Source organism: Podarcis tiliguerta, assembly GCF_965153285.1.
Source record: "Podarcis tiliguerta genome assembly, chromosome: 8".
NCBI lineage: Eukaryota > Metazoa > Chordata > Lepidosauria > Squamata > Lacertidae > Podarcis > Podarcis tiliguerta.
This window is the reverse complement of record NC_139541.1, coordinates 62,246,234-62,273,628: the sequence shown is the minus strand read 5'-3', so window position 1 is coordinate 62,273,628 and position 27,395 is coordinate 62,246,234. Positions and strand designations below refer to the sequence as shown.

The window sequence follows — 27,395 nt, the reverse complement described above, 5'->3', positions numbered from 1 at the left end:
GTGGGCTGTTCCACCCCTGCTCCCTGTGGTGCAAGCTGCAACCTTTCCCCTTTTTCCTAAGCTGACTACAGGCCATTGACCCCATTCAATTGTGCCCTGTGGCCATCCCATGACTGTTCGACTTTCCACCATGAGGCAACAGCATACAGTGTCCCTGTGCCATTGTGCTCTTTTGTCATCCTCTGAACCTTGGAATGGCCTTGGTTGTCTACCGACCCTTGCTGGCTGGCACACAACAAAGCTTTCATCTGTTTTGTGCCTGCATAAATGTGTTTCTCTTCCTTGCAAGTCTGATTATCCTGTCTTCTGTCCATTGACTTAGCAAGGTGTGAGGAGCCTCATAGGACCAAAACCTCTGGGGTACAAGGGGGAAAGGTGCAGGTCTTCCTTCCAAGAGCCCAAGACATTTAAAATGAAAACGAGAACAAAATGAGTAAAAGTGACCAAGCAGTTCAATAGCTGCCCCTCCTAATGCTGTAGAAGTAGTGTTGCCGTTGTGCTCTACCTGTTCCTTTCCTCAACTGTATGTTGCTTAAACATTACAAGTCTCCAAACATTTTATTCTACAGAAGAAACTGAAAGTTTTATTAACTGTAATCATTTTCATTGGAATTGTTTAAGATTTCATCGCAGCCATGAACATTGCATGGCTTTCACTGGTATAGAATGAGGGGGCTGCAATCGGACACTCATTTTCCCCGACCCTTGTAGATGCAGTTGAGACCACCATTCATTTTCAGCCAAGAGCAGCAAAATCACTTGAGCCAGCCTCATGTGGAACCCAGACTTGCCCTTTTTTCTTTTAGTAGTAACTTACTGGCTCCTCCACCTCCCTTACCCCCTTCCTTTGTTATCAGCAAAGAGCAACTGTCTGAGTTAAACAAATAATCTGCAGATAACTTGACTTCCAGGTTGCTTGTTCCAAGGTTAGAATTTTATGAGCTGTTTTGCCACTGGGCTGTGATCAGGATGTGTTGTGTGAACTCCTTGGCAGTGACCCCTGCCATATCCTGAAACCTGATTACACACCTGAAGCCTTGGTGCCTTGGTACAGGCTGGGTTAATGACTTTGTTTATACTGATAAGGGCAATCCAGATAAGGCAGCCCTCTGAGTCTCCTGGCTCTGGCTGGCACCTTCATTGAGAAAACCTTTTCTCTGTGCCACGTAGAGATGCTGCTTGCCCAACCAATTACTTTGGGACAGACTTGTTTTTCAATGAGCTGCTGCTACTCGTCAAAGGCAGGTCAAGGCCGCCGAAGGGGGGTGGTTTCATTCACCCTGCCGGGGGCCTTATAAGCAGAGCTGAGAAGCAACAGCCACCATTGCTGGAAGGACAAAAAGAGGGTGTGAAGCAAAGAGAAGGTGCCAGGTCCCTATAGCATAAAAAAGTGCCAAGAAGCTCTGCAACAGGACAGGACACACTCAGCAGGACCAGATAAAGCATTTGCTCTTCCAAGCAGCGATCCTGCAAGCCGCCCTCCGACGTGGAGATGGAGTACGAGAGGTGTTCCTGCCACCACGAAGAGAACCAGAACGCCATCCTCTACACCCTCCTGAGCCAGAACCTGAGCCATCACAGGGGCAGCCACAGTCCTTCCCAGAAGCGTTGCTTGTGCCAGAAACGCCGCACCGTCTGCCTCCAGACCCCTCAAGCCACCTGCCAAGCCGCGTCTGATGTCTTGGTGAAGACCATCAGCTTCATGAAGAACTTGCCTTCCTTCCAGCTCCTGCCTTGGAAAGACCAGCTCCTGCTGCTGGACAGCTGCTGGGCTCCCCTCTTCCTTCTGGGCTTAGTCCAGGAGATGGTGACCTTTGAGGTGATGGAGACCCCAGCCCCCAGCATGCTGGAGAGGATCCTCCTCGACGGCCCCTGTAAGAGGCAGGAGCTGCAGAGGGCGCAGCCCACCCTGGCCAGCGTTCAGCGTCTCCAGTGCAGCCTGAACTCTTTCTGGAGCCTGGACCTGAGCCCTAAAGAGTACGCCTATCTGAAGGGCGCAATTCTATTCAACCCCGGTAAGTGTTGCTGGACCCTCACATAGCAAAGGAGCCCTTCGTAAAGGCCATTGCTTATCATTGACAGTAGAATAAAAGGGCCAGAATCATAACAGTGCATGTTAGGGACGTGTTTTCCATAGACTGCATTCTGAGTCAAGAACTTTGAATCCATTTCATCAAATGCATTTTTAGCAAATTATCTGATAGGGGTAAAAAAAATGATTCTTGTTAAAGCTTTAATAAAAGTTACAAATACCAAAAAAACAACGAAGTAGAATATGTCATGAAAAAAAGTCATAAGTGCAAAGAGAATGAAAATACAAGGTGGGGAAAGAAAGCTAAAGAAAGAATGGATTGTGTAAAATATTCCATGGTGGGATACAGATTCATATTTACACAAAGCATATAAAGCGTCGCCAAATAAAATTACATCTGGTAAGAATGTACCAACCATGAGATTCTTTGGACATACTGTATAAATCACAAACAACCACCAAACAGATGCGGTCTGTGGGTTCTGCATCACCCCTGGTGGTGTGTATCTTACGGGTCTGTTTTTCAGAGATGGAAATAGACATGACTTTTTTGAGGCATGAGTCCAAACACTAGCAAGATGCACCCTCCCATCCTTAAGAAATTAATGAGTGACAGTAAATATAAAAATTGTTTACAAATAAGATCAGTATTGGCATAATAAAAAATACATTAAAAATAGATTTTAAAAATATTTCCGAAACAAGAAGCATCCTATGTACTAGTAGCAAACTCTTTTCTGCAAGTGTGGGTCCTTGCGCAGTCAAAACAGAACCACCTACTCACCAGAGGTTAGCGATTAATGGACTTTGGAGAACCCTAAACTACAGAAGTAAACAAACCCAGAGGGAGACAGGCTCAAGTGGGACCCTGAAATGTTCAAGTGGGAAGTAATTATGCTCAGTGAACACAGAGCCCTGACTGACAGAGGGCATGGGAGAACTGGCCATGAAGCTCACTAGGTGACCTTGGGCCAGTCACTGCCTCTCAGTCTAACCTACCTTACAGGGTTATTGTGGAGGATTAAATGAAGAGGGGAAGAACCATGTGTGCTAACTTGAGCTCCTTGGAGAAAAAGGTGGGATATAAATGAAATAAATAATAGAATTGGGGTTGGTTGGTTGGTTGGTTGGTTGGTTGGTTTTTAAGAGTCCATGGCTGGTGGCAACCCATGCTGCAGCATTTGGTTGCATGTCCCACTTGTTCTTCCTTTAGGTGATAATATCCATGCATCAAAAGAAGCATAATCTTAAAGGAGAACTTCTTCCATCTATGAGAGAAGGGAGACTGCTTCATTTAAGATGGCGCTTGCAAAATGCAGTCTTCACGCATGCCTGTTTCTGGTGGCTTTTTGAAAACAAAATCTTTTGGTTAATTAAATGGATCCACCTTTTTAGTTGATCCTAACTTTCTTTTTATCAAGGAACCAGTGCAACTTTAGGTTTTCATGCTAGAAATGAACAGGTAGTTCATAGTCTAAGCAAGAGCATTTTCCTAGGGTCTGGATGAATCCTCACTGGCAAAAGATTATCACACACTTTTCTGCTACAAAGTGGTAGAGAGCTCCAGGCTGGTTTTGCTGAGTTGGTTTTCTTTGAAGAGGAGAGTAGCGGATACACAGAGTGCTTGTTTTTAAAATCCGGTTGTTTACCGATGTACAATTGCGCAGTCACAGGCATGGGGGAGGGAGAGGGAAAATCACATAGTGGGCTTGTATCCAACTATGCCATAGAGCACACCTGTTGGAATAAATGGATTTAAGTTAATCGTGTCTATTGATTTCAATGTTCCTCCTCTGAGTATGAGGTAAGATGAAACTAGATTGTACCCAATTTACCTGCTTCAAGAACCTGGGGTTGAAGCCAACTAAGTTTTGCTCAGAGAGAAAAAAAATTGCCCAGAGTAGATTCACTGAAATTAATGGTGCTAAGTTTGCCATGCCCATTAATGTCAGTAAATGCTATAAGTATGCCAAACACTGGATATTGCATTGACATCCTGTCCTTCCTTTAGAAAGTTTAGGGTTGTATATATGGTTCTTCCCACCTTATTCTCACAGCAACCCTGTGAGGTAGATTGGATAGTGACTGACTGGTCCCAGATCACCCAGTGAGCTTCAGAGATGAGAGGTGTTTTGAACCCTAGTCTCCCAGGTTCTAATCTGGCATTTTAACCACTGCTGTTTGGCTTAGGACACAGGGTTGTGCCCATGAAGTTTTACTGGACCAAATTACCCAGCCCCAGTGTGGTTTTTAAAAAATTAAGGGTGACAATTTGTTGCTTCTTAAGAGTGCCTGAATTCTGTTTCTTGAAATGGCTGGCACACATTCCCCATTCCTGCTCTAAACACTATGGCACAGCACTTCATTTTTTTCTCCAAAAAATGATAGCTAGGCTTGTAGCCTTCATGAAACCCTCCACTCTAAGCTCCTGAGTTACTGACAAATGGTAGAGAAAGCATTCTAGAGAATGTTGATTCTGGATTGGCTTGGTGGCGAAAACAAGAGCCCCATCAGCCAGCAACAATGTTCTGATGAAATCATCCAAGTGAGTCCACTTGAATGCCCTTTGTTTCTTCTGCATCCCCCCCCCGCCCTGTTTCCAGGGCCCAATGCTGTGTATCACAACACTTTAATCAGTCATAGCTTCCCCCAAAGAATCCTGGGAAGTGTAGTTTGTTGAGGGTGCTGAGTGTTGTTAAGAGACCCCTAATCCCCTCACAGAGCTACAGAGTGGCTTAACAGTCAATCCTTCTTCCCAGGGAACTCTGGGAATTTTAGCTCTGTGAGGGGAAGTAGTGATTTCCAGACTCCCATCACCCTTAACTACAGCTACCAGGATTCACGGAGAGAAGGCATGGTTGTTTAAAGGTGGTATGATGCTGCTTCAGATGTGTAGTGCAGACGGGGCCCAGTATTGAAGTGTTCAAATCATTTGACATTTTCACAGAGCCTGTGAATAATCCGGTTTTCGTCTTCTCTCTCCTCTCTCTCTGCTCCCAGACGTGCCTGGTCTTAAGGCTTCCTCGTACATCGAAAGCCTTCAGCGAGAAGCTCAGCGAGCACTCCAAGAAGTCATGACCTTTCTCCACCCAGAGGACCAAGGCCGCTTTGCCCATGTCCTCCTGATCTCCTCCTCCCTGAAATCCATCCCTCCTGCCCTCCTCACTGCCCTTTTCTTCCAACCGGTCATTGGGAATGCAGACATTCTGGAGCTACTGACAGAAATGATGCTGGCGAGAGAGCTCCCTTGGCCACAGTGACTCCAGTGGGGTTGGCTCCCAGGTCACCCACCACATGCTCAGCTTTGCTCCAGTTTCCAAGTGGCGGTGTGCAGTTCATCTGGATCGTGCAGTGGGAGAGAGAGCCTGCCTCCTAGTGATGACTTTTCAGACAAAGGGGCTACTGGATGGCAGATCTTAGAATACAAAGGGACGTACAGCCTTCCATTAGGGGGTGAGGCAGCCATCTCAGGCAACAAGTGGGAGGTGGGAACACAGTAAAGAAATATAGTGCTTTGTGAGCCCTTCAGGCTATCCTGTGCCCCTAAACTAGCTTGTCCCATCACCAGTGCTGAAATAAGATTCAGCTGCTAATCCAATGAGCTGCTTTTTGCGGAAAGGAGGTGGGCAAGCATTTTGTCCTTCATCTACAACAGGAAAATGTGTTGATCTGGCCCTGATTACAGTCTGTGGTGCGGTTCAGGAATGTTAGTCTGTGGGCTCCAATGGTTTTACATGAGGCAGCCCCCTCTCTGCTTTAGATTGTATTATGTATTAAATCACTTACTTAAGAATATGATGAGCCAGTCCTGCTGTGTTTGGGAGGAAGAAGAGTTTTGGATTTGATATCCCGCCTTTCACTCCCCTTTAAGGAGTCTCAAAGCGGCTAACATTCTCCTTTCCCTTCCTTCCCCACAACAAACACTCTGTGGGGTGAGTGGGGCTGAGAGACTTCAAAGAAGTGTGACTGGCCCAAGGTCACCCAGCAGCTGTATGTGGAGGAGCGGAGACGCGAACCCGGTTCCCCAGATTAGGAGTCCACCACTCTTAACCACTATACCACACTGGCTCCACTACACCACAGGAGGAGCGCCAGCCCAATATGTTGAGTGGAGTCCTAGTCCACTGCCTGCAAAGTCCTGGCCTGATCATACTACCACTTGGGAGCTGCTGTTCCTGTAACCAAAGTATTTAGTTGGAACATAGTTTCTGTGACTGGTGGCTCTGTCTATTTCTCTTCACCCTTTGCTTGCCATGACATTCAGAACAGCTTTCAGAAACCGTAATTCCTCTTGCCTGCTATTCATCACACTATCCATATAAAAGCTGCCCTCCCTGATTTCGCTAGACTCCAGCCTACGCTCACATGTAGTGCCCATTTGCTCCAGTTTGTAGTACACGGGATGAGACCATCTTGGCATAAACTTTGGGTGTCAGTATTTTGTAGATGGATGCTTTCTTGCAATTTGTGTGTAAAAATAAGATGTGCTAAGTTATTATTTTTTAAAAAAAACAACAACACCTCAACAATGAATAAAATGTTTTTGGAGTTTGGACAATTGCTGGTGTCATTTTGAAGACTGGAGGGGTTTTGGCTGATCAATAGTTTAACACCAAGGGATAATAAAGATATTGTATCCAAAGCTGTTTCTTATTTTAGAGCAATATATGTATGTTCTGGAATTCACACATCATCCACAAATGTCCCACTTAGGCTGCCCAAATCCTTCACCAAATGTTCATCGGTAGAGACACCATAGTTGACTACAGCATGTTGCTTGTCCACACTACAGGACTGCAAATCAGCTCACCGTCTCCTTTTCTATCAAAAATCATAACAGAACCTGATTGCATTATAAAGTAGACCACATGTACAGCTGAAGGTGCCAGGTTCTGCATGTCTCCTGAGAGTGAGTCTGTAGTGATTATATTTCCAACAAAAGATGGTATCACCATGCGCTGAGCTAGCCTATATGAATCACGCTGAGAGAGACTCCATGATTCTAACAGCACAGTATTGGCACAGATACATCTAAGCAGTTTGGGTGACATATCATTCATGACGGTGGCATCTAACCTATGCCCATAATCAAGCACAGGTAGAGCAGCACAGTTATCTCCTCCCATTCCCATATTGTGTACTTTCCAGCTGTACAAGGTTGCACCCAATTTTTTCATTGTGTGTTTCCATTGCAGATGCATATTGAATGTATCTGAAGGATACTATGTATCTATTTGACTAGTAGAATGCCAACTCACTGCTCTTGGTACTGAATGTAACCTTACAATATACAGTCAAACCTCAGTTGCCAAACGTAATCCATCCCAGAAGCCTGTTTGGCTTCCAAAATGTTTGACAAATGAGGTGTGGCTTCCGATTAGTTGCAAGAACTTACTGCACTCAAGCAGAAGCCATGTCAGATGTTTGGCTTCTGAAAAAATTTGAAAACTGGAGCATTTACTTCCAGGTTTTCAGCGTCCGGGAGCTGAAACATTCCAAAATGGAGCCATTTGGGAGCCGAGGTTTGACTGCACAGTAGTGACCTGGAGGAACTCAATTTCAAGTTTGTAAGTGTAAAAATATGTATTTTCTAAGTGTTTGGCATATGTTTAAGCTAAAGTTCTACGCTTATTTAGCAGGCTGTACTTTCCTCCAAGCCAATAGTAGTAGCTAGATGGAATGCTTTTCTTGCTTCTCCACTAACACTATGAAAAAGAAAGTGTACCTAGTTCTAATTTATAAGCATATGCCAGGGAATGATTGGGTAGTTTCTCCATACAAAATTAAATCTGTACCCATGAATTTGATCAGTGGCAGTTTTATATTTTTAAAATGAATTATGAGATGCTCCCCCGCCATCGTGGCAGGACTCCTGTGCCTATTTATAGGCAGGAATTCAACAGCTGCACCATTTCCCATGATGAGGGTGAAGGGAAGCTGCACCTGTCGAATTTCAGCCTGTCCCGCAGCTACTAAAAGGACAAAAAAAATATTGCGTGTAGCAGCCACCATTTAGAGCTCCAATATGAAAGTTTAAAAGGTGGACGCCAGACGCCACACTTCAGCCTCAAGATCATGTGGTTAACTGGAGAAGGACCATAGAGACGATGAAAAGAGCAAGCTCGAGGTCCCTCCGTCCTGACCACCAGAAGGGTGGCGCTCGCTAAGCAAAATCTCTACGGTCGCAGGCAGGATCATAGAGACTAGACAATACAACCCAAATTCCGTTCGCCCTCAGAGTGGGTCGCTCTATCCATTGGCACGTCTATGTTTGGCACGTGACTCTAACAGTGCCTAGCCTTTTTCATCTCTGTGGTCTATGATTGGCATCGTCGGGAAAGGAGCCTGGCGTGACGCCATTACCTTGCGCCGCTGACACGGTCACAGGCCGGCTCCGTCTCACGTGATGCGCTTCCGGTGTTTCAAGATGGCGGTGCCCACCACTGACAATCCTTCCCTCCAGCCTGGCGGCCGATATTGCCTTATCAGTTGCGTTCCGGCTCAGCTTCGCTCCACCGATCTCCGTTTCTACTTCAGCCAGTTCATCGAGGCCGGTGGCTTCCTCTGCTTCCATTACCGCCATCGCCCTGAACGTATAGAGGGTCCGAGCGCTCCTTCCCGGCCAGGCCCGACCTGCTGCTGCCTGGTGGCGGTGAAGCCCGGCTGGTCCCGCCGCTTGGTCCGTATGTACTCGGGAAAGCGCTGGATCGACGCGCAGGGAGAGACGTTGCCCGGCCGGTGCCTTATACGAAGGGTTCGGGTTTCCTTTGACAAAGGTACTGAGAGGCAAGAAGGAGAGGTGCTGGGAGTAGTCACTGCATTTACGTTTGATACATTTGATCTTTGAATAAAAGCATTATGGATGGCACTTACTGCATTTTATAGCATTTTGGGCCCATTGATTTCATTTTCTCCCCCATTTACAAGTCAATGAGATGGTGTCTTTATGTATCTAATGAATTTGGCTTTAGCCCATTACAGTTTATGGCCATGTTAGATCTGTTAGTCTTGTAAACAGCATAAGACTTTTCATGTGTGTTTGCTGTAGTAGATGGACTCTGCTGTCATTCTGAAAAACACTTTGTTCCTTTTGGCTGGGGAGAGTAGAATGAGGCTGAAGCAAAGATATGTAAGTGGTATACTGATGTAATACAAGTTGGTGGATTACTGCTAAGTGATTTTTCTTGCCCCTTGTGTTTATAATTTTTACAGATGCTGAAACACTCTCCTATAAGACTAAAAAGGAGCTCCGCACATCCTCAAACGAAACTTTCACTGAGGAGGATTTAAAACGGCTTCCTGAACTAAACCCACCATCTTTCATGCCCTGTGGGAATGTGGGAACTCCTTTGAGTGTCTTTTTAGATCTCATTAAAGCCTGCAGGATGCCTTCTCGTGCTATCAAGAAGCTGCGGTTGCAGTTTCCCAGAACTGGCTCTTCTCGCAGGTATGGAAATGTACCATTTTCATATGAAGAAACCGAGACTATTGTAGAAGAGGAACGAGTTTACACAGCTTCAGGAGAGGAGATAACAGAAGGGGGAGACCTATCAAGAGTGAGCACGGCCAATCAAAGCAATGGCATGGCAGATAGATACGTGAATGATCCAGAGAGTGAAGCAGAAGCTCAGTTGGATGATGTAAGTAGTTGTTGTTTTTTCTAATTACACAATGTCATGTTATGTGCTTATAGCTGTTTTAGAAATGTAATTATGTTATTTTGTAAGGAAGAAGGAAATGTGCTAATACTTATTCATCCTTACAAGTTGGGAAATATGTAATTTTATGAAAACTAATGTGACCCACACAAATGAGCCTATGGACTACATTAAGCGGTACCTATTTATATACTTGGACTTAAGGGTGCTTTCGAACTGCTAGGTGGGCAGGAGCTGGGACCGAACGATGGGAGCTCACCCCGCCGCGGGGATTCGAACCGCTGACTATGCGATCGGCAGGCCCTAGGCACTGAGATTTTATCCACAGCGCCACCCGCGCAATAAGCTTCTAAAAACCAGTCTATTACGTTTCTGTGCTCCTAATCTCTCCGTCTCCAGAAGTTCAAGATGAGTTCTGTCTGAGCAGCCCCTTAGCAGTGAGCTTATTACAACTAGGCCCAGTGAAACTGAGGAAGTGGGCAATGTGGGGAAACTGGCCTAAACCTTTGCTGTATTTGTCCCCACCCCTCCTTCTGCTACAGGATGACGATGACAGATGCGAAGAGTGGGAGCGGCATGAGGCTTTGCATGAGGATGTCACCAGCCAGGAGCGCACAAAGGAACGTTTGTTTGAGGAGGAGATTGAACTGAAGTGGGAGAAGGGGGGCTCTGGGTTGGTCTTCTACACAGATGCACAATACTGGCAAGAAGAAGAAGAAGGAGGTAACCCTGAACAACACATCCTGGATTTGATTCTACTTTGTTGCTGAGAGCTGAGATAGAGTGTGCATCAGCGTAGTCTTTGTGAACTCATGGCCCATCTCCAGATAGACAGTTTGCAAAATCCCTCATTAATAAGACATGAAAATGTCTCAGGATTGGTCTGAGACACTTTTGTGCAAAAATATCAAGAACGTAGCCATACTGTTTCCTGGCATACTTCTTGTCTTGCTCTCTACTGGAGTCTGTCACTTCTCCCCCGATCTCTCTTGCTGTTCTGTTGTTTATCCTCCAATGTTCCAAGTCTACTGATATCTTTCCCTGCCCTCTTTCATTGACCACTGTGTGTTTTTTTACTTGTCTTCCTGGTGCACGAGGCCTCCGCTCTTCCTTTATTCCCCATGTCCTAAACATAGAGCATGAAAACCCAGATGGCACTGGCAAGAATAAGTTTCTTTTCTCTGCTGCTGCTGCTGCTGCTGCTGCTACAGTAGGCCCTACAAAGAATTATCCAGGGCAGTTCTATCCTCAGTTCAGCATGTTTGCTTAATTGGTGAAGTGGTCAAGAGGACCTAATAGATTAGGTCAAGGTGATTATAAGGGGTATCTTCAAAGCTACATTTGGGGTTAATAGTTATGTCTGCAGTAAGCTCTCTGAAGAGAGGGCTTTCTCCCCATCTCTAAATATTGCAGCCTTAGTGAGAGCTTGTTGTCCTGGAATAAATCCCTGTACAAAAGCCAAGAATGGGGAGGAATGATGCTGAGATTTTTAGGATGCTGAACTCTAGATCTATGTTCAGCATGTCCTGCATGGAATTCATCCTGCAGTGTTTGGGTGTGGAAGAGGAGCATGATCGTAATGTGGGAAAGGGGAGGATGATCTTAATGTAACACTCATCTGCAATGAGCCAATACATCCTGCTTGATGTCTTAACTTTTATTTTGGCAGATTTTGATGAGCAGACAGCAGATGACTGGGACGTGGACATGAGCATCTACTATGATAAAGGTACTTGAGCTAAGGGCTGTTGATCTGTGATGCAAGGAATGGACTGAACCTAAACTAGTGTCTCATTCTGTACTTGAGGCAGCTGTTAATGCATTTTGGAAGCTTTAGCTTCTGCAACTACTTGGCTTGCCTTCCTGGCCTATGTGGGGTGTCACAAACATATTGCACTAGGGCTCCAGCATTTCCACTGGCACCCATCAGTCTTCCAGACACAATTCAAGGTGCTGGGGCTTGTGTGTGTTTGTGTTAGTGATCCTGCTGTGCTGTGGTCAGATTTCAGAGAACCTGCTCTAGTATTGTAATATGACAAATCTTCATAGCTGCTATCCTTCCCCAGTCTGGGGCCTTCCAGAGGTTGGACTACAGCTCCCATCAGCCCTAGTCAGTGTGGCCACAGGTTATGGGTGTTGGATATTGTAGTGCAGCATCTGAAGGGTGGCAGGTTGGCTTGCAACATCCTACATACTCCTCTACCCTGGTTGGCACCTTCCTACTCCTCTGAACAGGAACCAGTTCCTTTCTTCACGACCACCCCTTCCAAGCCCTGTTTAGAATTGCCTACCTCATAATTTTGGTTTTTAAAAATGAATGACAACAAATTCACCCCAAAATGGATTCCTACTTCCTCCCAAGCAAGTGAAACTGTTCCAGATTAGTAAAATCTGAAAAGCTTTTACTTGAACCCAGCATAACAAGTATTAGGCTATTGTTTCTCTCATTGTGGTCACTAAGGCTAAAGATGACTGAGAGGAGAAGGACTCTTTTTATGCTATCAATGCCTTTTGTTGTTTAAGGTTTTGTTGTTTAAAAGGTTTATATGCCTTATATGCCACTTTTCCTGGCAACTAACATAAAATCAGCAGCGCTTAGTATAACAGAAACAGTTCAATCAATCAGTCAATATTTATTTTGGTCATAGACTGGAAAGTGACAGAAACAGTTAAAAAATGCGGTGGCTATATTAAGGTGGCAAAGCTGCAATGAAGAATTTGTGGTGGTTGCTCTTACAGTCTCTCTCTTAAAAAAGAGATTCTGGACCTCTGAAGCTGTTTTACACTCAGGCTTTTTATCCACCTAAGCCCAGTACTATCTGCTTGACTGGAAGTGGCTCTGCGAGGTCTTTGTTATAATCCTTTCCCAGACCTTTTGCCTGCTCTCTTTTTAACCAGAGATGAACCTGGGCCTTCTGCATACACTTGCTCTGCCACTAAGCTCAGGTCTTCATGGGGAGACAATGATAACAGGGTTTCCATTCATTCCAGATGGTGGTGACAAGGATGCTCGGGATTTGGTCCAGATGCGGTTTGAGCAGAGACTCCGGGATGGTTTGGAAGATGGGTCTGTTCTGAGCCAACAAATTGGAAACTTTGAAAAGTACACCAAGGTAAGAATAAAAAAAGGGGACATGGGTCGCGCTGTGGGTTTAACTACAGAGCCTAGGACTTGCCAATCAGAAGGTCGGCGGTTCGAATCCCCATGACGGGGTGAGCTCCCGTTGCTCAGTCCCTGCTCCTGCCAACCTAGCAGTTCAAAAGCACATCAAAGTGCAAGTAGATAAATAGGTACCACTCCGGCGGGAAGGTTAACGACATTTCCGTGTGCTGCTCTGGTTTGCCAGAAGTGGCTTAGTCGGCCACAACTGAACCTAATGGTAAGGGGTTTCTTTACCTTTACCTAAGAATAAAAAAATGGAAGAGCATAGAAATATCTGAACTTATTTTGATTTGAAAAATCCCTATTGTAAGAGCCTGGGGATCTGAACTACATTAGTGCTTTTAACACAAAGGATAGGGGGTTGTTGTGCTGTATTGGGTCTGCTGATAATGGCCTCTTTTTTTGGAGTGCCAATCATTCTTTATCTGGTTCTGGTGCTAAGTGTCTTCAGCAATTGCTCTCTTTGTTCTGGAATTGATAGAAGAATCTTTAAAGTAACATATTTTTTTCCTCCCCAGGGTATCGGCAGGAAAGTGATGGAGAGGCAAGGCTGGACTGAGGGTCTTGGGCTGGGAAGCAGCAACTCAGGGATGACTGAAGCACTAGACAACGAAGGCCAGAATCCCAAATGCAAGAGGGGCTTGGGGTAAGTGAAGAGTGTCCTTTTAAAATACATGCAATTGAGACATTCAGCCTCTCCACCTATATAAAATAAATAAAGATAATAATATTTTTTTATTGTTACATTTATATCCCACATTTTGTTCAATGAGCTCTAGGTGACTTGCATGGGTCTTCCTCTCCCCCTTTTATCCTCACACCAACCTTGTGAGATAGGTTAGGCTGAGAGACACGTTGTGGGGGATTTGTACCTGGTTGTTTCCGTCTTGGTTCAAAACTAACCACTACAGTACACTGGCTAAGGGAGAGTGACTAGAAATGATGGTAACACAAGACACTGGAATTTGGGGCAAATGTTGCCTCCATGTTTTCCAGTCTGTTTTCACAGCCCTCCCAGGAGCCAAACACTTAGATCATAACTCAAGTGAGGAATTCCTTGTCTGCAGCATTTCAGAACAATTGCCCCATGGACATCTTTAATGAAAGCAAGAACGTTTCTTCAGGCCTGTTGTGTTTTATTTTTTTAACACACCTTTGCTAGTAAGCCTCTTGCTCATTTTGCAGCTGCTCTGAGCAAAGTTTTCATCTTTTAAATTCTGATAATGGATTTCACGAACATATGGTCAAATTAAATCCCCGTTCACTCTGCTGTGTCTCTGAAGACTTTGTTTAAAGCATTTTTATCCCACTCTTCAAAAAAGGCTCCCAGGGCAACTTACAAAGGTTGATAGGACAGTCCCTGCCCTCAGATGTACCCTGTAAATGACAAAGGGACTGGGGAAGCGACTCAGTGCAATCTTTTCTAGAGTTCTTGTAATGACCTGCAGCATGTGTTTCTAGGAGAGGAGAAGTCAAAAGTTACTTGTCTTTCAGCAGAGCTAATGTAGAGGCCCTGCAGTCCCATATTCATCCCTCTTCTTTATTTTTATTTTTAATTTCATTTCAATACTGTACTGCTTTATATTTTTAAGAAAAGAATCTCAAAGCTGTTTAGAACCTACATTAAAACATCAGATAAAACAATCCAGAATAAAACATTAGAGAAGAAAGTCAAATATAAAGTAAACATTCAAAGCAACACAATTAACAGAAAACTAAAATATTATCTTAAAACATTTCATAGTAAAACATTACAAAGGAGGTCAACTACAGAATGCACATTCAATGCAGTAGAGTTAACAAAAAAATTATACATTTCAAAAGGAAATATTACTAAAGGAAGTCAAATATAAAACACTTCTAAAATAGCATAATTGGCAAGCAAATAAAATATAAGTATAGAGCAAATCTGCTGCTGTTGCTTTCAATCCTTCCGGTGGTAGTTCATGGCAGGTGATGGCTGTAAAAGCTCAGGCTCGATGATCTGGTTCTGTACTAAAAGAAAGCCAAGGTAGTCTTTGGCTTCTTCAGCAGCCTCGTACCTGGAGTCAGCCAGGGCCCCGCCCTCCCAGTCCAGGTGAGAAAACACCTGCATGGCAGGTCTTCCAGCTTCACAGCCAAGAATGGCTGCTATAGACGATAACTAAGGGAGGAGCCTGGTGGTCTTCCTGCAAAGCTGATGTAGAGGCTTTGCAGTCCAGTCTCTCTCCCTGTGCCTGATGGAACCTTTCTTTCTTTTATTGCTTTTCTGTAGGTACCATGGTGAGAAGCTCCAGACTTTCACCAAGCCCAAGAAGCCTCGTGGGGACAACAGCATCCTCATCTCCACCATCTATGACGACCCTTATCCGGTGGATGCAGAAGAGCAGCTGCTCCGGCGCCAGCTACCAATCAGTATGAAGCATCGCCAGGATGTGGCATTTCGCCATGCCATGCATGGTGTTCATCACAATTCCAGTTCCTCATGAAGGGGCTGCTAGCCAGGAATGGCTTTCGGACTGTGTCGCAGCAATGTTTGCTTTTGCAAATAAAATTTTTTTCATTAACAAAAGTTGCCAAATAAAGGGCGAAATGTTTGGTTTTTATTATTTAGGGTTTTTTTAAAAATCAATATGGGTGCATCCTGGTGCTTGGAAGCTAAATTAAAGGGTTCTTGCTTGTGTTTCTTTTGGGTTGCCACAAGATCTGTGCTGCGTTACATCATGCTTAGCTACCAATGGCCTTTATCAAGAATAATGTCCTCCATGCTCCATTGCTCTAATGCAGAGAACCATTCCTAGCAAGAAATAGGAGAGGAAAACAGTATTTGTAGCGGGGGCGGGGGGGGATGAGTATATTGTTGCTGTGGAGAGAAGAGAGAAGTGGGACTCCTGGATGAATAAATACAGAAATATCCACAACTTTATCAGTGGTGCGATTTTAACTTTGCTGGACTGGGAGTAATAAAATACAGTGGTCTATAATATTTGTTAGAACTTCTTTCAAGGAAGCATACACATTGTTTTGCCATTGTATTGTTTCAACAAGCCCATGAGACCTTAGAATCACTCAAAGAATGAGATCCATATTTGAGGAGTAATTTGAGGCCAGGTCTCCCTGCTCCAGGTCTGTGCTGGGTGGTGTTTAGCATCCTAAAGCCACCATGGATAACTTTAATGGGTTTTTATGGTTTATCCTGCCCTTCAAGTTCCTCAAAGTGGCCTGCGTGATGTGTGCTGCTGCTCTCATTTTGACCTTGCCAACAACCCTTTGGACTTCTATGAAGAAAGTCAAGTTCTTCCATACAACAGGTTTCACCACTTTGGAACATGATCTATGGATCAGATGCGTGTCAATTCACCTTCCACTAATCAGTGCATTTCTGTGTTTTTATTGAGTTCAGCCTTGAACAATTGTTCTGCATTCCAGAGCTCAAGATTCTCTCGCCCCCACACTAACATTTTGCACTTGCTCCTTGTTTGTGTGTGGAGAGGGGAACACACAGCTGGTGCTAACTAGTGAATAAAGAAAACATTTATTGGGAAATAAGCTTGCAAAGCATAAAAATACCCCTGCACTGTAGTATAACAAGACATATGTAGAGTTTCAGAAAACAACAGGCAAGGCTTTTACCTTGCATGATTAAATCATGACCAATGATTAAAGCTTGCAGACAATAATTCCAATGTTGTTGTAGAAGGCAATGTCTATATCTTTCACCCGCTGCTTAATTTCTAAAATGAGAAGTGTTGGGTTTCAAATATATCTCAAAAGCCAGCTCATACTGGTCCTGGCAGCCATTTCTGCACATGACTGACCAGGGTGATGGGAAGACATTCAACCCATGCTTAGATGCACTTATTTGCATAGTTTCTGCACAGCCCCAAAGCAAATTTGGAGGTTAAGCCCTAGCGAGTGCTGGCAAAAGGTCAACCCTGCCTAAGCCAAGGATGTAGCCATAAATAATGACAGAGTGCCTATTGCAGGGGTCTGCAATGGTGTGCCCCTGGGCACCTATCCTTCCCAGTGGTTTTTCTTCTGGAGGTGTTGCCTGCTTTTTCATTATGTTTCACTGGCTTTGGAGAGAGTAGATATTTTGCCTGTTTAGTGTATCAGGTTCTGAGCATCACAATCCCACCCACTCCCATGTGATGTAAGTATTTGGTGGTGCCCATGAGTGTCTTACATTTCCCAAATATGCCACTGGTCTCAAAAAGGTGTCCTATTGGAATACAATTATTCCCACCGAATGGTCATGGAGAGTGGGGAGAAAGGGGGTTTAATACATTGAAGTGAAGATGACTGGTTACCCAAACAGTGTTTGGAAATGCAACATATTGCCATGGCCATTTGGTTTCATCATTTTCACATTTTCCAGTAAACAAAGGATAGCAACTCCTTCCAAACTTCACGGCTTTTACTACGCGCTCTATAATGGCTGCCATGCCCCACCTCCGTCTTCAGAGAGCACGCCAAAAGCACAAGTCATGTCAACGTCTGTCCTCCAAGTGGCGCTCGCCGCTTAGTTAATAAGGATGGAGTCCCATGTTCGAAAAAATACGCGCGGAACCTTCGTTTCCCACTCCTTTCCCCCTCCGGATTGAAATAAGAACGTACAGCGGAGCGACCAAAGCTGCCTGGGCGGCGCCAAGCACTAAAGCGACGCTGCTTGTACCATAGAAGGAAGAAAATTGTAGAGAAGCTCATCCTGTTGCCCGCAGAGGAACCTTCCAGGTTTGTTTCTGGTTTTTTTCGGAGTATCCATTGGCAACTGCCCGTAGAAGTCAACGGAGAATCATAGAATAGAACTTTAGAGTTGGAAGGGATCCCGGGGGTAATGCAAGAATCATGCCCAAAGCCTAAGCTCCAATTAATCAACCCTGGAACAAAGGAAGCAGCAAAGAGTGGAATTGTTTCTAATTTGGGGTTTATGTTGTCTGAAAAATGTTGATTTGAAAAAGGGCCCCCTTTCTCTCTGTCACCCAAATGCAGTGCCTCTTGTATGCAGAAACCTCGTGCTCTGTTGACCTCCGTGGACACACATTGCAATTTTAAATGCCACAAGAAAAAGAAATGCAAAAATAATAATAAATAAACTGAAGTGTAGGTGATAAACCACATTTCCCACACCAAACGAGGCCTGAGTTTGCTGTGTGAGGTGGCACAGAGGCACACTGGTCACTCCATACAATCAGAGGTTTCCCCAATAAATTCAGTTGGCAGCTCTGACAGCCACCATGGAGAGGTGGGCAGAGGAGACCTGAGTGAACCAGAAGTCAGTTAGACTGTTTTAATGAGTGGAGTGATTACGGCTATGGCTATCTGGGCTTTGTTGTTTTTTAGCCGATGTTCAGACTTTGTGCATCACTCTAACCTTTTTACTATCTCTGTGACAAAGAGTCAAGGTGTGTTGTTGAAAAAAGTCCGTGTTGCAGTTTCTCGGGAGGTGAGAGACGCATTTGCGCTTGCTCTGAATGCTTCTTAATTCTCCTTCTGTCCTGGCCCCCTCTGTGTCTCTGTTTATTTCTTCCCCAACTTATTTAGGGGCAGCGTAGAAGGGATTGATTAAGATGGAAAGGAGCCCTCCTATCTTAACAATGCCGCCCTCTGTTCCTTTCCAGGCACAGCTCTGAGTTCTTGCCCCTCAACCACATGCACAACCCTGCAAGCCCATCCTAGCCATAGAACGCACGACTTCTGGGCTGAGGCAGTTTATTCAAATTGCCCCTCATTTCTCATTTCCCCACTAAGCCTCTTAGAAGTAGAGGAGCCTCACACACTCCTGCAGAAAACACCAGTATAGGGAAGTACTCTCATTCAGAATAGCACAGTACTATAACTAGGGCCAGCTTGAGATATTTTGCTGCCTGAGGCAATAGGACAAGGTGCACTCTGCCCTCTTCATGTACAGAAGTACATGAAGTACCTACTGGACTGGTAGTTGAATCTTATTTCAGTACTGGCAGGGCCAGCTCTATCATTAGGCAAAATGAGGTGGCTGCCTCAGGCAGCAGATGCTGGAGGGGCAGCATAGGCAGTCTCTCTCTCTCCCTCCAGCAGCTCCTCCTCCTAAGCTCTCCTGTCAATACTGCTCCTTTGGAGGACTTAACAACTGTATGTGTACTGACCGCATGGTCTGTCCTAGTCTCACTAAACTATCCTGCTGCCTCAGGTGTAGTGGAGGAAGTTACTGTGTCAACAGTGTCAGAGTAAGAATCAACTGCTTTGGGGGCCGATTGAATATTTGAATTCAGATATCTGAACATCCCTGGTCTAGCACTACAATCCAGGGTAGCCATTGTGGTGCCCTCCACATCTTGCCATACTACAGCTCCCCTCATCCTTGACCATTGACCATACTGGCTGGGCCTAATGGGAGTAGTAGTCCAACAACATCTGGAGGTCATCACATTGGCTGCCCTTTCTCTCATCACTGTATCAGTCTCTCTGTAAGTCAGTAGTTACCTGATATTACTTTAGAAATGTTTTGATTTCAGATGTACACTTCAGTTGTTGGGTTTGTTTTTTTAGAAGTGCCCTTAATTTGTGAATGTAGCAAACATGGTGTCATGGAAGTACACTCACCAATTGGATCAGAATTGGATCAGTTTTTTCCTTGATAACAAACCCATGTTTGCTTCCTAAATACTGTGTGAAATGGTCCATATATTCTGACATTTTGCTGTCTTTTTTTAGAAAAAGAACAAAAGTTGCATCATGTCGTACAGCCAGAAGCAGTCCACAGTAGCCTTTGGTCAGGCAGTGATTGGGCCTCCTGGCTCAGGAAAAACAACTTACTGTCTTGGCATGTATGAATTTCTTTCTGCAATTGGGCGCAAAGTAGCTGTGGTGAACCTGGACCCAGCCAATGAGGGGATTCCTTACCAGTGCGCTGTGGATATCTCAGAACTTATCACCTTGGCTGATGTAATGGAGAACTTGAAACTGGGACCCAACGGTGGCTTGATCTATTGCATGGAGTATCTGGAGGCCAACTTGGACTGGCTGCAGGAGAAACTGGCCCAATTTAAGGGGCATTACTTCTTATTTGACTGCCCGGGACAAGTGGAGCTTTGCACCCATCATAGTTCATTGAGAAACATCTTTGCTCAGCTTGCTAAGTGGAACTTCAGGGTATGGTTGGTGTAGATGAGGGATGGTAGCCCTCCAAGCATTTGTATCTGGCCCTTGGAGCTCTCCCTGCACCGTACCCCCTCACCACCTCTTCTTCAAGCTTCTTTTACAGTTTTTGCTTGGTGGCAATGTGCACTTGAATTCTGATAATGTATTTTGCATGCCTGGAGAGGGAGAGGGTGGGTGAGAGTGTGTTGAAACTAGCCTAATGCACCAAGGTAAAAGTCACGCTTGCTGCTTTGTCCACTTTTGCCCCTGGCATGTGACCCCCCCCCCCCCGAAGAGAATGTGACTTTCAGGCTGAAAAAGTTCTCCTGCCCCTGGTGCAGAAAAATGAAACAATGTTAGGTGGTAGAATTTTGCATGGAAAATGGGTACTGGGAGTGAGAGCATCCTTTGGTGCCAAAATGCAAGCCAGATTTGGCTCCAATGCACATTAGCTGTATGTAGCACAGTAGCCTTTTACAACTCATTTTCCTGTGGCCATTTGAGTGAAATGGTTCAGGCAGTTCAAACTACACAATTGCAATTCCTTTATTTCTGTGGATTGTATTGATTGCTTAAAATTGCCTGAGCTGGAAGGGGTGGTTTGTCATCTGAATAGCTTGGATGCCTCCATGCAGCTGTGTTTTTGCCTGGCTACCATGCTGTAAAGATTCATGTGTGAACTGGGCTTTAGGATTAAGTGTCCTGGGCTCTTGTATTCCCTATTTCAGTTTTGATGGCCATTTACACCTTATGAAGATTTTTTAAAAAAATCTACTACCCACCATGTCTGGATTTAGCTTCAGCTGGCTTAATTGCATCCAACCTCCTATAGTGTTCAGATTCCAGAGAAGTATCAGGACTAAAGTAGCTGTATCAGATGAAAATGAAAAGGTACAGCTCTCTGATTTTAATGTAATGATGGCACTTGGCTTTAAACTTCTTAATAATCTTACACAGAGACTGTATAGGCATTGAATAGGTGGAGGCACAAGATGGAACCTCTATATTAGGAATGAGATAACCCATTCTAGCTGTTCTCTGAACACCACTAGGTTCAACAGACTGGTCACCTCATGGAAAACAATAATAAATATCAAATAATGATCTCTGCTTGGTTAAGGTGCAGTTGCCTCTTTTTTTGCTGCTGTCTAACTGTAGACTAAAGACCATTATTGGATAACCTCCCCCCACCCTACCCTGCTGTTTGGTAAACTGGATGGAGCGTGGTTTACATGGGGAAGGGCTTTGATTCAGTGTAGAGCATCTGTTTTGCATGCCAATGGTTGCAGGTTCAATCCCTGGCTTCTCCGGTAGGATCATGTTCCTGCAAGATTCTGGGGTGGGGGGCTTCAATGCAGCTGGTTTATGGGCTTTTAGAGGGGAAAGAGGGCTATTTCTTTACTTACTCTGTAAGCAACCCAACTTCCACTACAATGGTTTTCCTAAACCGGTACTACTGTCACTATGTAATATTACTTATATTTATCAGTTGCATCAGACAATGAGCTTTGGCCTTCCATATGTTGTTGGACTACAAATCCTATCAGCCTCAGCCAGCATGGTCAATAATCAGGGATGTTGAGAGTTGTAGTTCAGCAACTTCTGGAAGGCCACATGTACCCCATCCCTGCCCTAAGTGTTCACTTGTCTCCATTAACTTGTCAGGATGTCCCAGACGTGACACAAAATTGATTCTCATCCTTCTCTTGTTTCTTCTTTGCACAGCTGGCAGCTGTCCATTTAGTGGATTCTCATTACTGTACGGACCCTGGCAAGTTCATCTCCATTCTCTGCACTTCCCTCTCCACCATGTTGCACGTAGAACTACCCCACATCAACGTCCTCTCCAAAATGGACCTAATCGAGCAGTATGGGAAACTGGGTGAGAGCCATCAGTAGGAGGTCCTTGAATGAACAGCCACGGGGAAGACGGATGTAACCTTTTACTAAGTGACAGTGAGAAGTTGTGGATAATCAGATCCTGTAGCCTGAGAGAGACCATAATTCAGTGTTAGAGCACCTGCCCTGCATGCTTGGTTACTACCTTTCCAGTGAAAAGAAACGGAGACAGCAGGTTCTGGAAAAGACAATTGCCCTCTAACCTAGAGCAAGGGAGGGGAACTTTTTTTCAGCTTGAGAGCCACATACCCTTCTAAGCAAGCTTCCAGGAGCCACATACTAGTGGTGGTTGGGCAAGAATCACAAGTGAGCAGAGCAAAGAACGTCAATTCTATCTTTGCACCATAGGATTGTTTCTACACATACTTAAATACACACCCCTATCCTCCATCCAGGCAAGCAAGAAGCATTGTCAGTTCAAGGGCCAATTCTAGTTAGGCAAAAACACACAAGGAGAGTGCAAAGCAAGGCTCTTGAGTGGTGTGGCTTTGGAGAGAATGTGGCCTGGGAGATCCCCAAGGGCTCGATAAGGAGACCTGGAGAACCTCATTTGATCCCCATACCTGACATTCCCCATGCTTGCCCTAGAGAGAAGCTCCAGTTAGAGAAGACAGCTGTGGGCTAGCCCAGGAGTGCCACACCTTTGACCCTCCAGATATTGCTGAATTACAACTCCCATCAGTCCTGGCCATTGGTCATGCTTGCTGAGGCTGATGGGAGCTGTAGTTAAGCAGTGACTGGGGGGCTAAATGTTCCCCACTGTTGGGATAGATTCTAGTCACTACATTAGAGAAGAGAAACCCGAGACTTTCTAGGTGCTGCTGACTACAGCTCCCATCACCCTTGATCATTGGGTATACAATCTGGGGCTGGTGGGAGTTGGGAGTCCAGCAATCTCTGCAGGATCCCAGGTTCTAAAGGTAGCTCTTTATATGTTTAGGAAGCCACTTTCAAAACTTGAGTTTTGGCATTAACAGGAGACTGGGATCTCCAGTGGACTTGCCAACTCTTTAATGGCCTTTAATATATGCATAGCATATCTATTTTAGATTGTAAGCCTATGGGTAGGGAGTGATGTGATTTGGCTTTATCTGCACCTTTTGTTCCTGAATTTGCTAGAGACTTGTCTTTTTTTGTCTTGCAGCCTTCAATCTCGATTATTACACAGAGGTTCTTGATTTGTCCTATCTAGTGGATCACCTGGCTACAGATCCTTTCTTCAAGAACTACCAACACTTGAACAAGAAGCTTGTGGAAGTGATTGAAGACTACAGCTTGGTTTCCTTTGTTCCTCTCAATGTCCAGGTAGCCAAGCCAAATCAGCAGGAAAGTAATAATTGACATTTGGGGAGCAGGCAGCCATTCAGTTTAGGTTCTGTTTGGACTACTTCCTTTTCCTGCTGGAAAATGTAAACAGCGTCTTTCAGGATCTGGATTTTATAGGCTTTTCCATTTCAGATATTGGCTGTAATTTGTTGCTATAGCATTAAATAATAATGTGTTTCATTAAACTACATGAAATAAATGGCTAATATAGTTTAGTGACTAAGACACTGGACTGGGAAGCCAGGAGTCCTCCAATTCAAATCCTGCCTTTGCCATGAGCTCACTTGGTAGATCTAAGCAAGCTTCTGTCTTTCAGACTCAGGATTTTGGTAAAGCAGGAGTGGGAAACCTGTGGCCTTCCAGATGTTGTTGGCCTCTAATTCCCATTAACCTCAGCCAGCATGGCCAATGGTCAGGGATGGTGGAAGTTGTTGTTCGCCAACATCTAGAGGGATATGGGTTCCCCACTTCCACTGTAAAAAGTATTGAGATAATGTTTGTAATCGCCTTCAAATAGTGGCCACAATCCTGTGCTCAGTTACCTGGAAGGAAAGCCCTCTTTCACTCAGTGAAGCTTGCACCTGAGTATCTGATTGTGCTCTAAAGCACTATTTAATAATGCTAAGTATTGCTATATGCTAACTTTAAAATAGGAAGTTTGCTTAAATTATGTTCCAGAAAGTAAAGAAACAGATGGTAATTTGGCAATGCATTTGCATATACTAGCCAGATTGGAGAGTGATGCTGAAAAGATCAAAGAGAATTAGAAATATAGAAAGGAGCTGGACTGCTTTTATTTGTCACTAGGAAAGTAAAACTCCCACATGTATTAATATGCTATATAAATGAATATGTGTATTTACGCTCAATTATTCTGAGAAGAAAACATCTGTTAATACAGGAGCCAGGGCATGGAACTAACAGGCAAAAGATTTTAAAATACATATAAGGAAGCACCATGTGACATTGTTTATCTGTGAAAGGCAGGCCTATATTAGAGCAAGAATCATGGAAGTTTGATGGGGAATCCAGCTAAACTGGAAGTGAACAAAAAAAAGTGCTGAAAGGGAAGGGAATATGGAAAGATGATCTTTGGATTGCAGTCTGCCTGTAAGCCAGCTCACATGTGCTTCTTTCATCACCTGATGATTGCGGTACCAAGTAGCAATGTGCATGTGTGAATGAGCTACTACAATTCAAAATCCACAGCTAGAACTTCTGTATCTCATCAGACCCAAACCAGGTGGAGTCCCAAGTGATGAGAAATCACAAGTGGTGAGAAATCAAGTGATGGTACATGCCATGTGTTAACTGGACCAGTGAGCAGCATCATGGAACATGAAAGAGAAATTAATTTTGGCCCTTAACGTGTCCATTTTCCTAGGATAAGGAGAGCATGCAGCGTGTGATGCAGGCAGTGGACAAAGCCAATGGCTACTGCTTTGGAGATGCAGAGCACAGAAGCCTTCAAGCCCTGATGTCTGCAGCAGTGGGAGCCGATTTCCACTTCACATCGTATCCTTTTTTATTGTGTTCCCCTTCCCTGCTGCAAGACTGAGTCCTATTTATGCATCGCAAGGAATAATCATCTAAGGGAAATCTGCATGCCCATAACTATACTGCAGTTTTGAGGGTCAGTTTATACTACCATTGGCACTGGTGATCAGATGGAAGTTTTACTTATTTATTTTATTCATTTAACAGATTTATAGTCCGCCTCATAGTATAAAGCTGTTGAAGCACTGCACAGTATAAACTTATGAATCAAACCTGTACAGTGTGCATGAATAAGCCTGTTTCTACAATTCCAGCCCAGTTTCAAAGGTGTGTTGTGATTGTGGAAATAAGCTATATTTGTGTCAATATCGATAGCATTTATTTTTATTTTATTGAAGTATTTATAATCGACACTTTCATACAATCTAATCAAGGCAGTATACAGTATGCAAGATTATAATAAAATCAGTGAAAGCAACATCATTTGAAACTTCACTATAACATCAGCAAATACTGGTTGGTGAAAAAGAAAAAAATTCATATTGGAAAGGCCTGTCTAAGCAAAGCAGGACCTGTATTCAGAAGGCAGCTGAATACAGGTATGGACGATTCCTGATGAACCTCTACTGGCAGGGAGTTCCACAGGCAGGTCCTGCCACACTAAAGGCCCAGTCCCGAAGTAGAGGCCAACCGAAACTCTGAGGCATGAGGAGCCACCAGAAGTGCCCCATTGAAGGATCTCAATGTCTGAAGTAGAGAGTAAGGAATCAGGCAGTCCTTAAGGGCATTTGGACCCACGTTTTTAGGGCTTTGTGAATTAATACATGTAGAACCAATGTAGGTGATACTAAGCTAATATACAGGAGCACCAAGATACACCCACCTGCATCCTGCATGTGAGATTGCCAGCATGAATGCAATCCATAAGCTGTGGTTTATTACTCCATATTCTGCATGTCCGGTCAGATATTAGGCTTTACGAGTAAGTTTCTAACCCTTAGGGCAGTAAGCAGAGCAAAAGCCCAAAGATGATGTAATACTGACTCTCTTTCTCGGAGCTTTTGAAAACAATTTCTTATGAGCTGTGGGCAAACTTTTTACCACTCTTTGATTAAAATCTGAGCACCTCTGGGGTCTGGATAAAATTGTTTTGTGGGCTGGACGTAGCCTGAGGGCTGCCGGGTAGCCACCTCTGACCGAGACAAATTGCTTCTCCCACTCTTGTTCCGTGTAGCTCAAATTCCTTTTTGTATTGTTTGCTGCTTCCGATACTGTAACTTTTGGATGGAATGTCCTCACATTAATTGCACTGTCAGCTATCAGTCAAACAGAGATCAGTGCTCCTCTCTCTCTCTCTCTCTCTCTCTCTCTCTCTCTCTCACACACACACACACACACACACACACACACATCAGCCACCACTTGCTGTTTATTTCCCCTTAACTCACATACAACCAGCACATTAGCAGTCCAGGAGAAGTATGTGCAGCCGCAGGAGAAAACTGTGGAGCAGGAAACCATGGACGTGTAGCATGCCTGCTGCAGCTGTAAACAGGCCACTGCAGGTGGACAGCTCCTCCCATCCAAGTTGGCTTCCCATGTGTATTAACCTGAAGCTGAAGAAGTACCCCGCAAGATAGGGGCTACCAAGATGCAGCTTGTGCCTTTAGGTTCCTCCCACACAATAACTTTCTTTCTGGTGTACTTGGGGGCCTCTGTGCTTGAGACAAAGAGGGGCCTCCCCACCCAATAAAACCAGTTAGCAGTGAGCTGCGGTATGGGCAGCTGCGAGGCACAGAAGATGACTGGTGAAATGGCAAAAGTAATAGAAGTCTGCTGCCTGAAGGAAGTTTGCACCAAAGATTGTCAGTGTGACTGTTGTTGTTTTATTGAGAAGCATGGAATTCTGTTAACTTAGTACAATTGCATAGGAGCTTGACTGTCTTCTCTTCTGCGGCCGTCAATGCTCTGCCTCTGTTTGGCATTTCAAAGTGTGGAGATGACAAGCAGTGATGCTGGGCACTAGGGACAGGAGCACCCTCAAAGCCTCCTGACTCCAATTGCTGTGACCCCCCCCCCCCCTAAATGCCAGGTTTTGGCCTTGGCCTTCTAGGAGATTCTTTCTGGTGGAGGGACTGCTCAATCCATACACTCCGTTCCAAACTTGTGTGTGTATATCCACATCTGGTATTCTTCTTTTGGTATGAGGGTGGCTTTCCTGCCCCACCCACAATAACTACATGGAAGAGAAACAATATACAGTGGTACCTCGGGTTACATACGCTTCAGGTTACATACGCTTCAGATTACAGACTCCGCTAACCCAGAAATAGTACCTTGGGTTAAGAACTTTGCTTCAGGATGAGAACAGAAATCGGGCTCTGGCAGCGCAGCAGCAGGGGAGGCCCCATTAGCTAAAGTGGTGCTTCAGGTTAAGAACAGTTTCAGGTTAAAAATGGACCTCCAGAACGAATTAAGTACTTAACGCGAGGTACCACTATACACTTAAGACACCTTTAAATATATCATTATTGCTACTACTACTCCTATTTCGTTCAATTTCTTACTCTCCCTTTACCATAAGGTCTCAGGGCCAGTTGCAGCCATGTAAAATTTAATATTAACAGCAATTGACAACAAGTTGCAGTCACAGAAACAGAGTGGGTCCTGTAAACATTTCTCAAGTGTCAAAGGCCAGGGTAAAGAGGGTATATATTTA

At 44.5% G+C, this 27,395-nt stretch overlaps 3 protein-coding genes across 4 annotated transcripts; all 3 read left to right on the top strand.

Annotated features, from left to right (window-relative positions):
• Nucleotides 1-1,155: 1,155 nt before the first annotated feature.
• On the top strand, nucleotides 1,156-5,825 carry NR0B2 (nuclear receptor subfamily 0 group B member 2). The gene is made up of 2 exons (XM_083456038.1): nucleotides 1,156-2,015; nucleotides 5,033-5,825. The coding sequence occupies exons 1-2, from the start codon at nucleotides 1,493-1,495 to the stop codon at nucleotides 5,290-5,292; spliced, it is 783 nt and encodes a 260-aa protein (XP_083312164.1). The 5' UTR covers nucleotides 1,156-1,492; the 3' UTR covers nucleotides 5,293-5,825.
• Nucleotides 5,826-8,421: 2,596 nt separating this feature from the next.
• On the top strand, nucleotides 8,422-15,404 carry GPATCH3 (G-patch domain containing 3). Its single transcript, XM_083455516.1, has 7 exons — nucleotides 8,422-8,808; nucleotides 9,245-9,672; nucleotides 10,233-10,413; nucleotides 11,360-11,419; nucleotides 12,682-12,803; nucleotides 13,372-13,499; nucleotides 15,108-15,404. The coding sequence occupies exons 1-7, from the start codon at nucleotides 8,439-8,441 to the stop codon at nucleotides 15,319-15,321; spliced, it is 1,503 nt and encodes a 500-aa protein (XP_083311642.1). The 5' UTR covers nucleotides 8,422-8,438; the 3' UTR covers nucleotides 15,322-15,404.
• Nucleotides 15,405-17,417: 2,013 nt separating this feature from the next.
• GPN2 (GPN-loop GTPase 2) lies at nucleotides 17,418-26,844 on the top strand. Of its 2 annotated transcripts, none has more exons than XM_083455905.1 (6): nucleotides 17,418-17,566; nucleotides 19,529-19,966; nucleotides 21,680-21,836; nucleotides 22,998-23,158; nucleotides 24,564-24,694; nucleotides 26,135-26,844. In XM_083455905.1, exons 2-6 carry the CDS (start codon nucleotides 19,550-19,552, stop codon nucleotides 26,205-26,207), a joined length of 939 nt encoding a protein of 312 aa, XP_083312031.1. In that variant the 5' UTR covers nucleotides 17,418-17,566; nucleotides 19,529-19,549; the 3' UTR covers nucleotides 26,208-26,844. The 2 variants fall into 2 exon arrangements, with proteins under 2 accessions (XP_083312031.1, XP_083312032.1); XM_083455906.1 differs by lacking the exon at nucleotides 17,418-17,566 and adding an exon at nucleotides 18,229-18,278.
• Nucleotides 26,845-27,395: the final 551 nt, after the last annotated feature.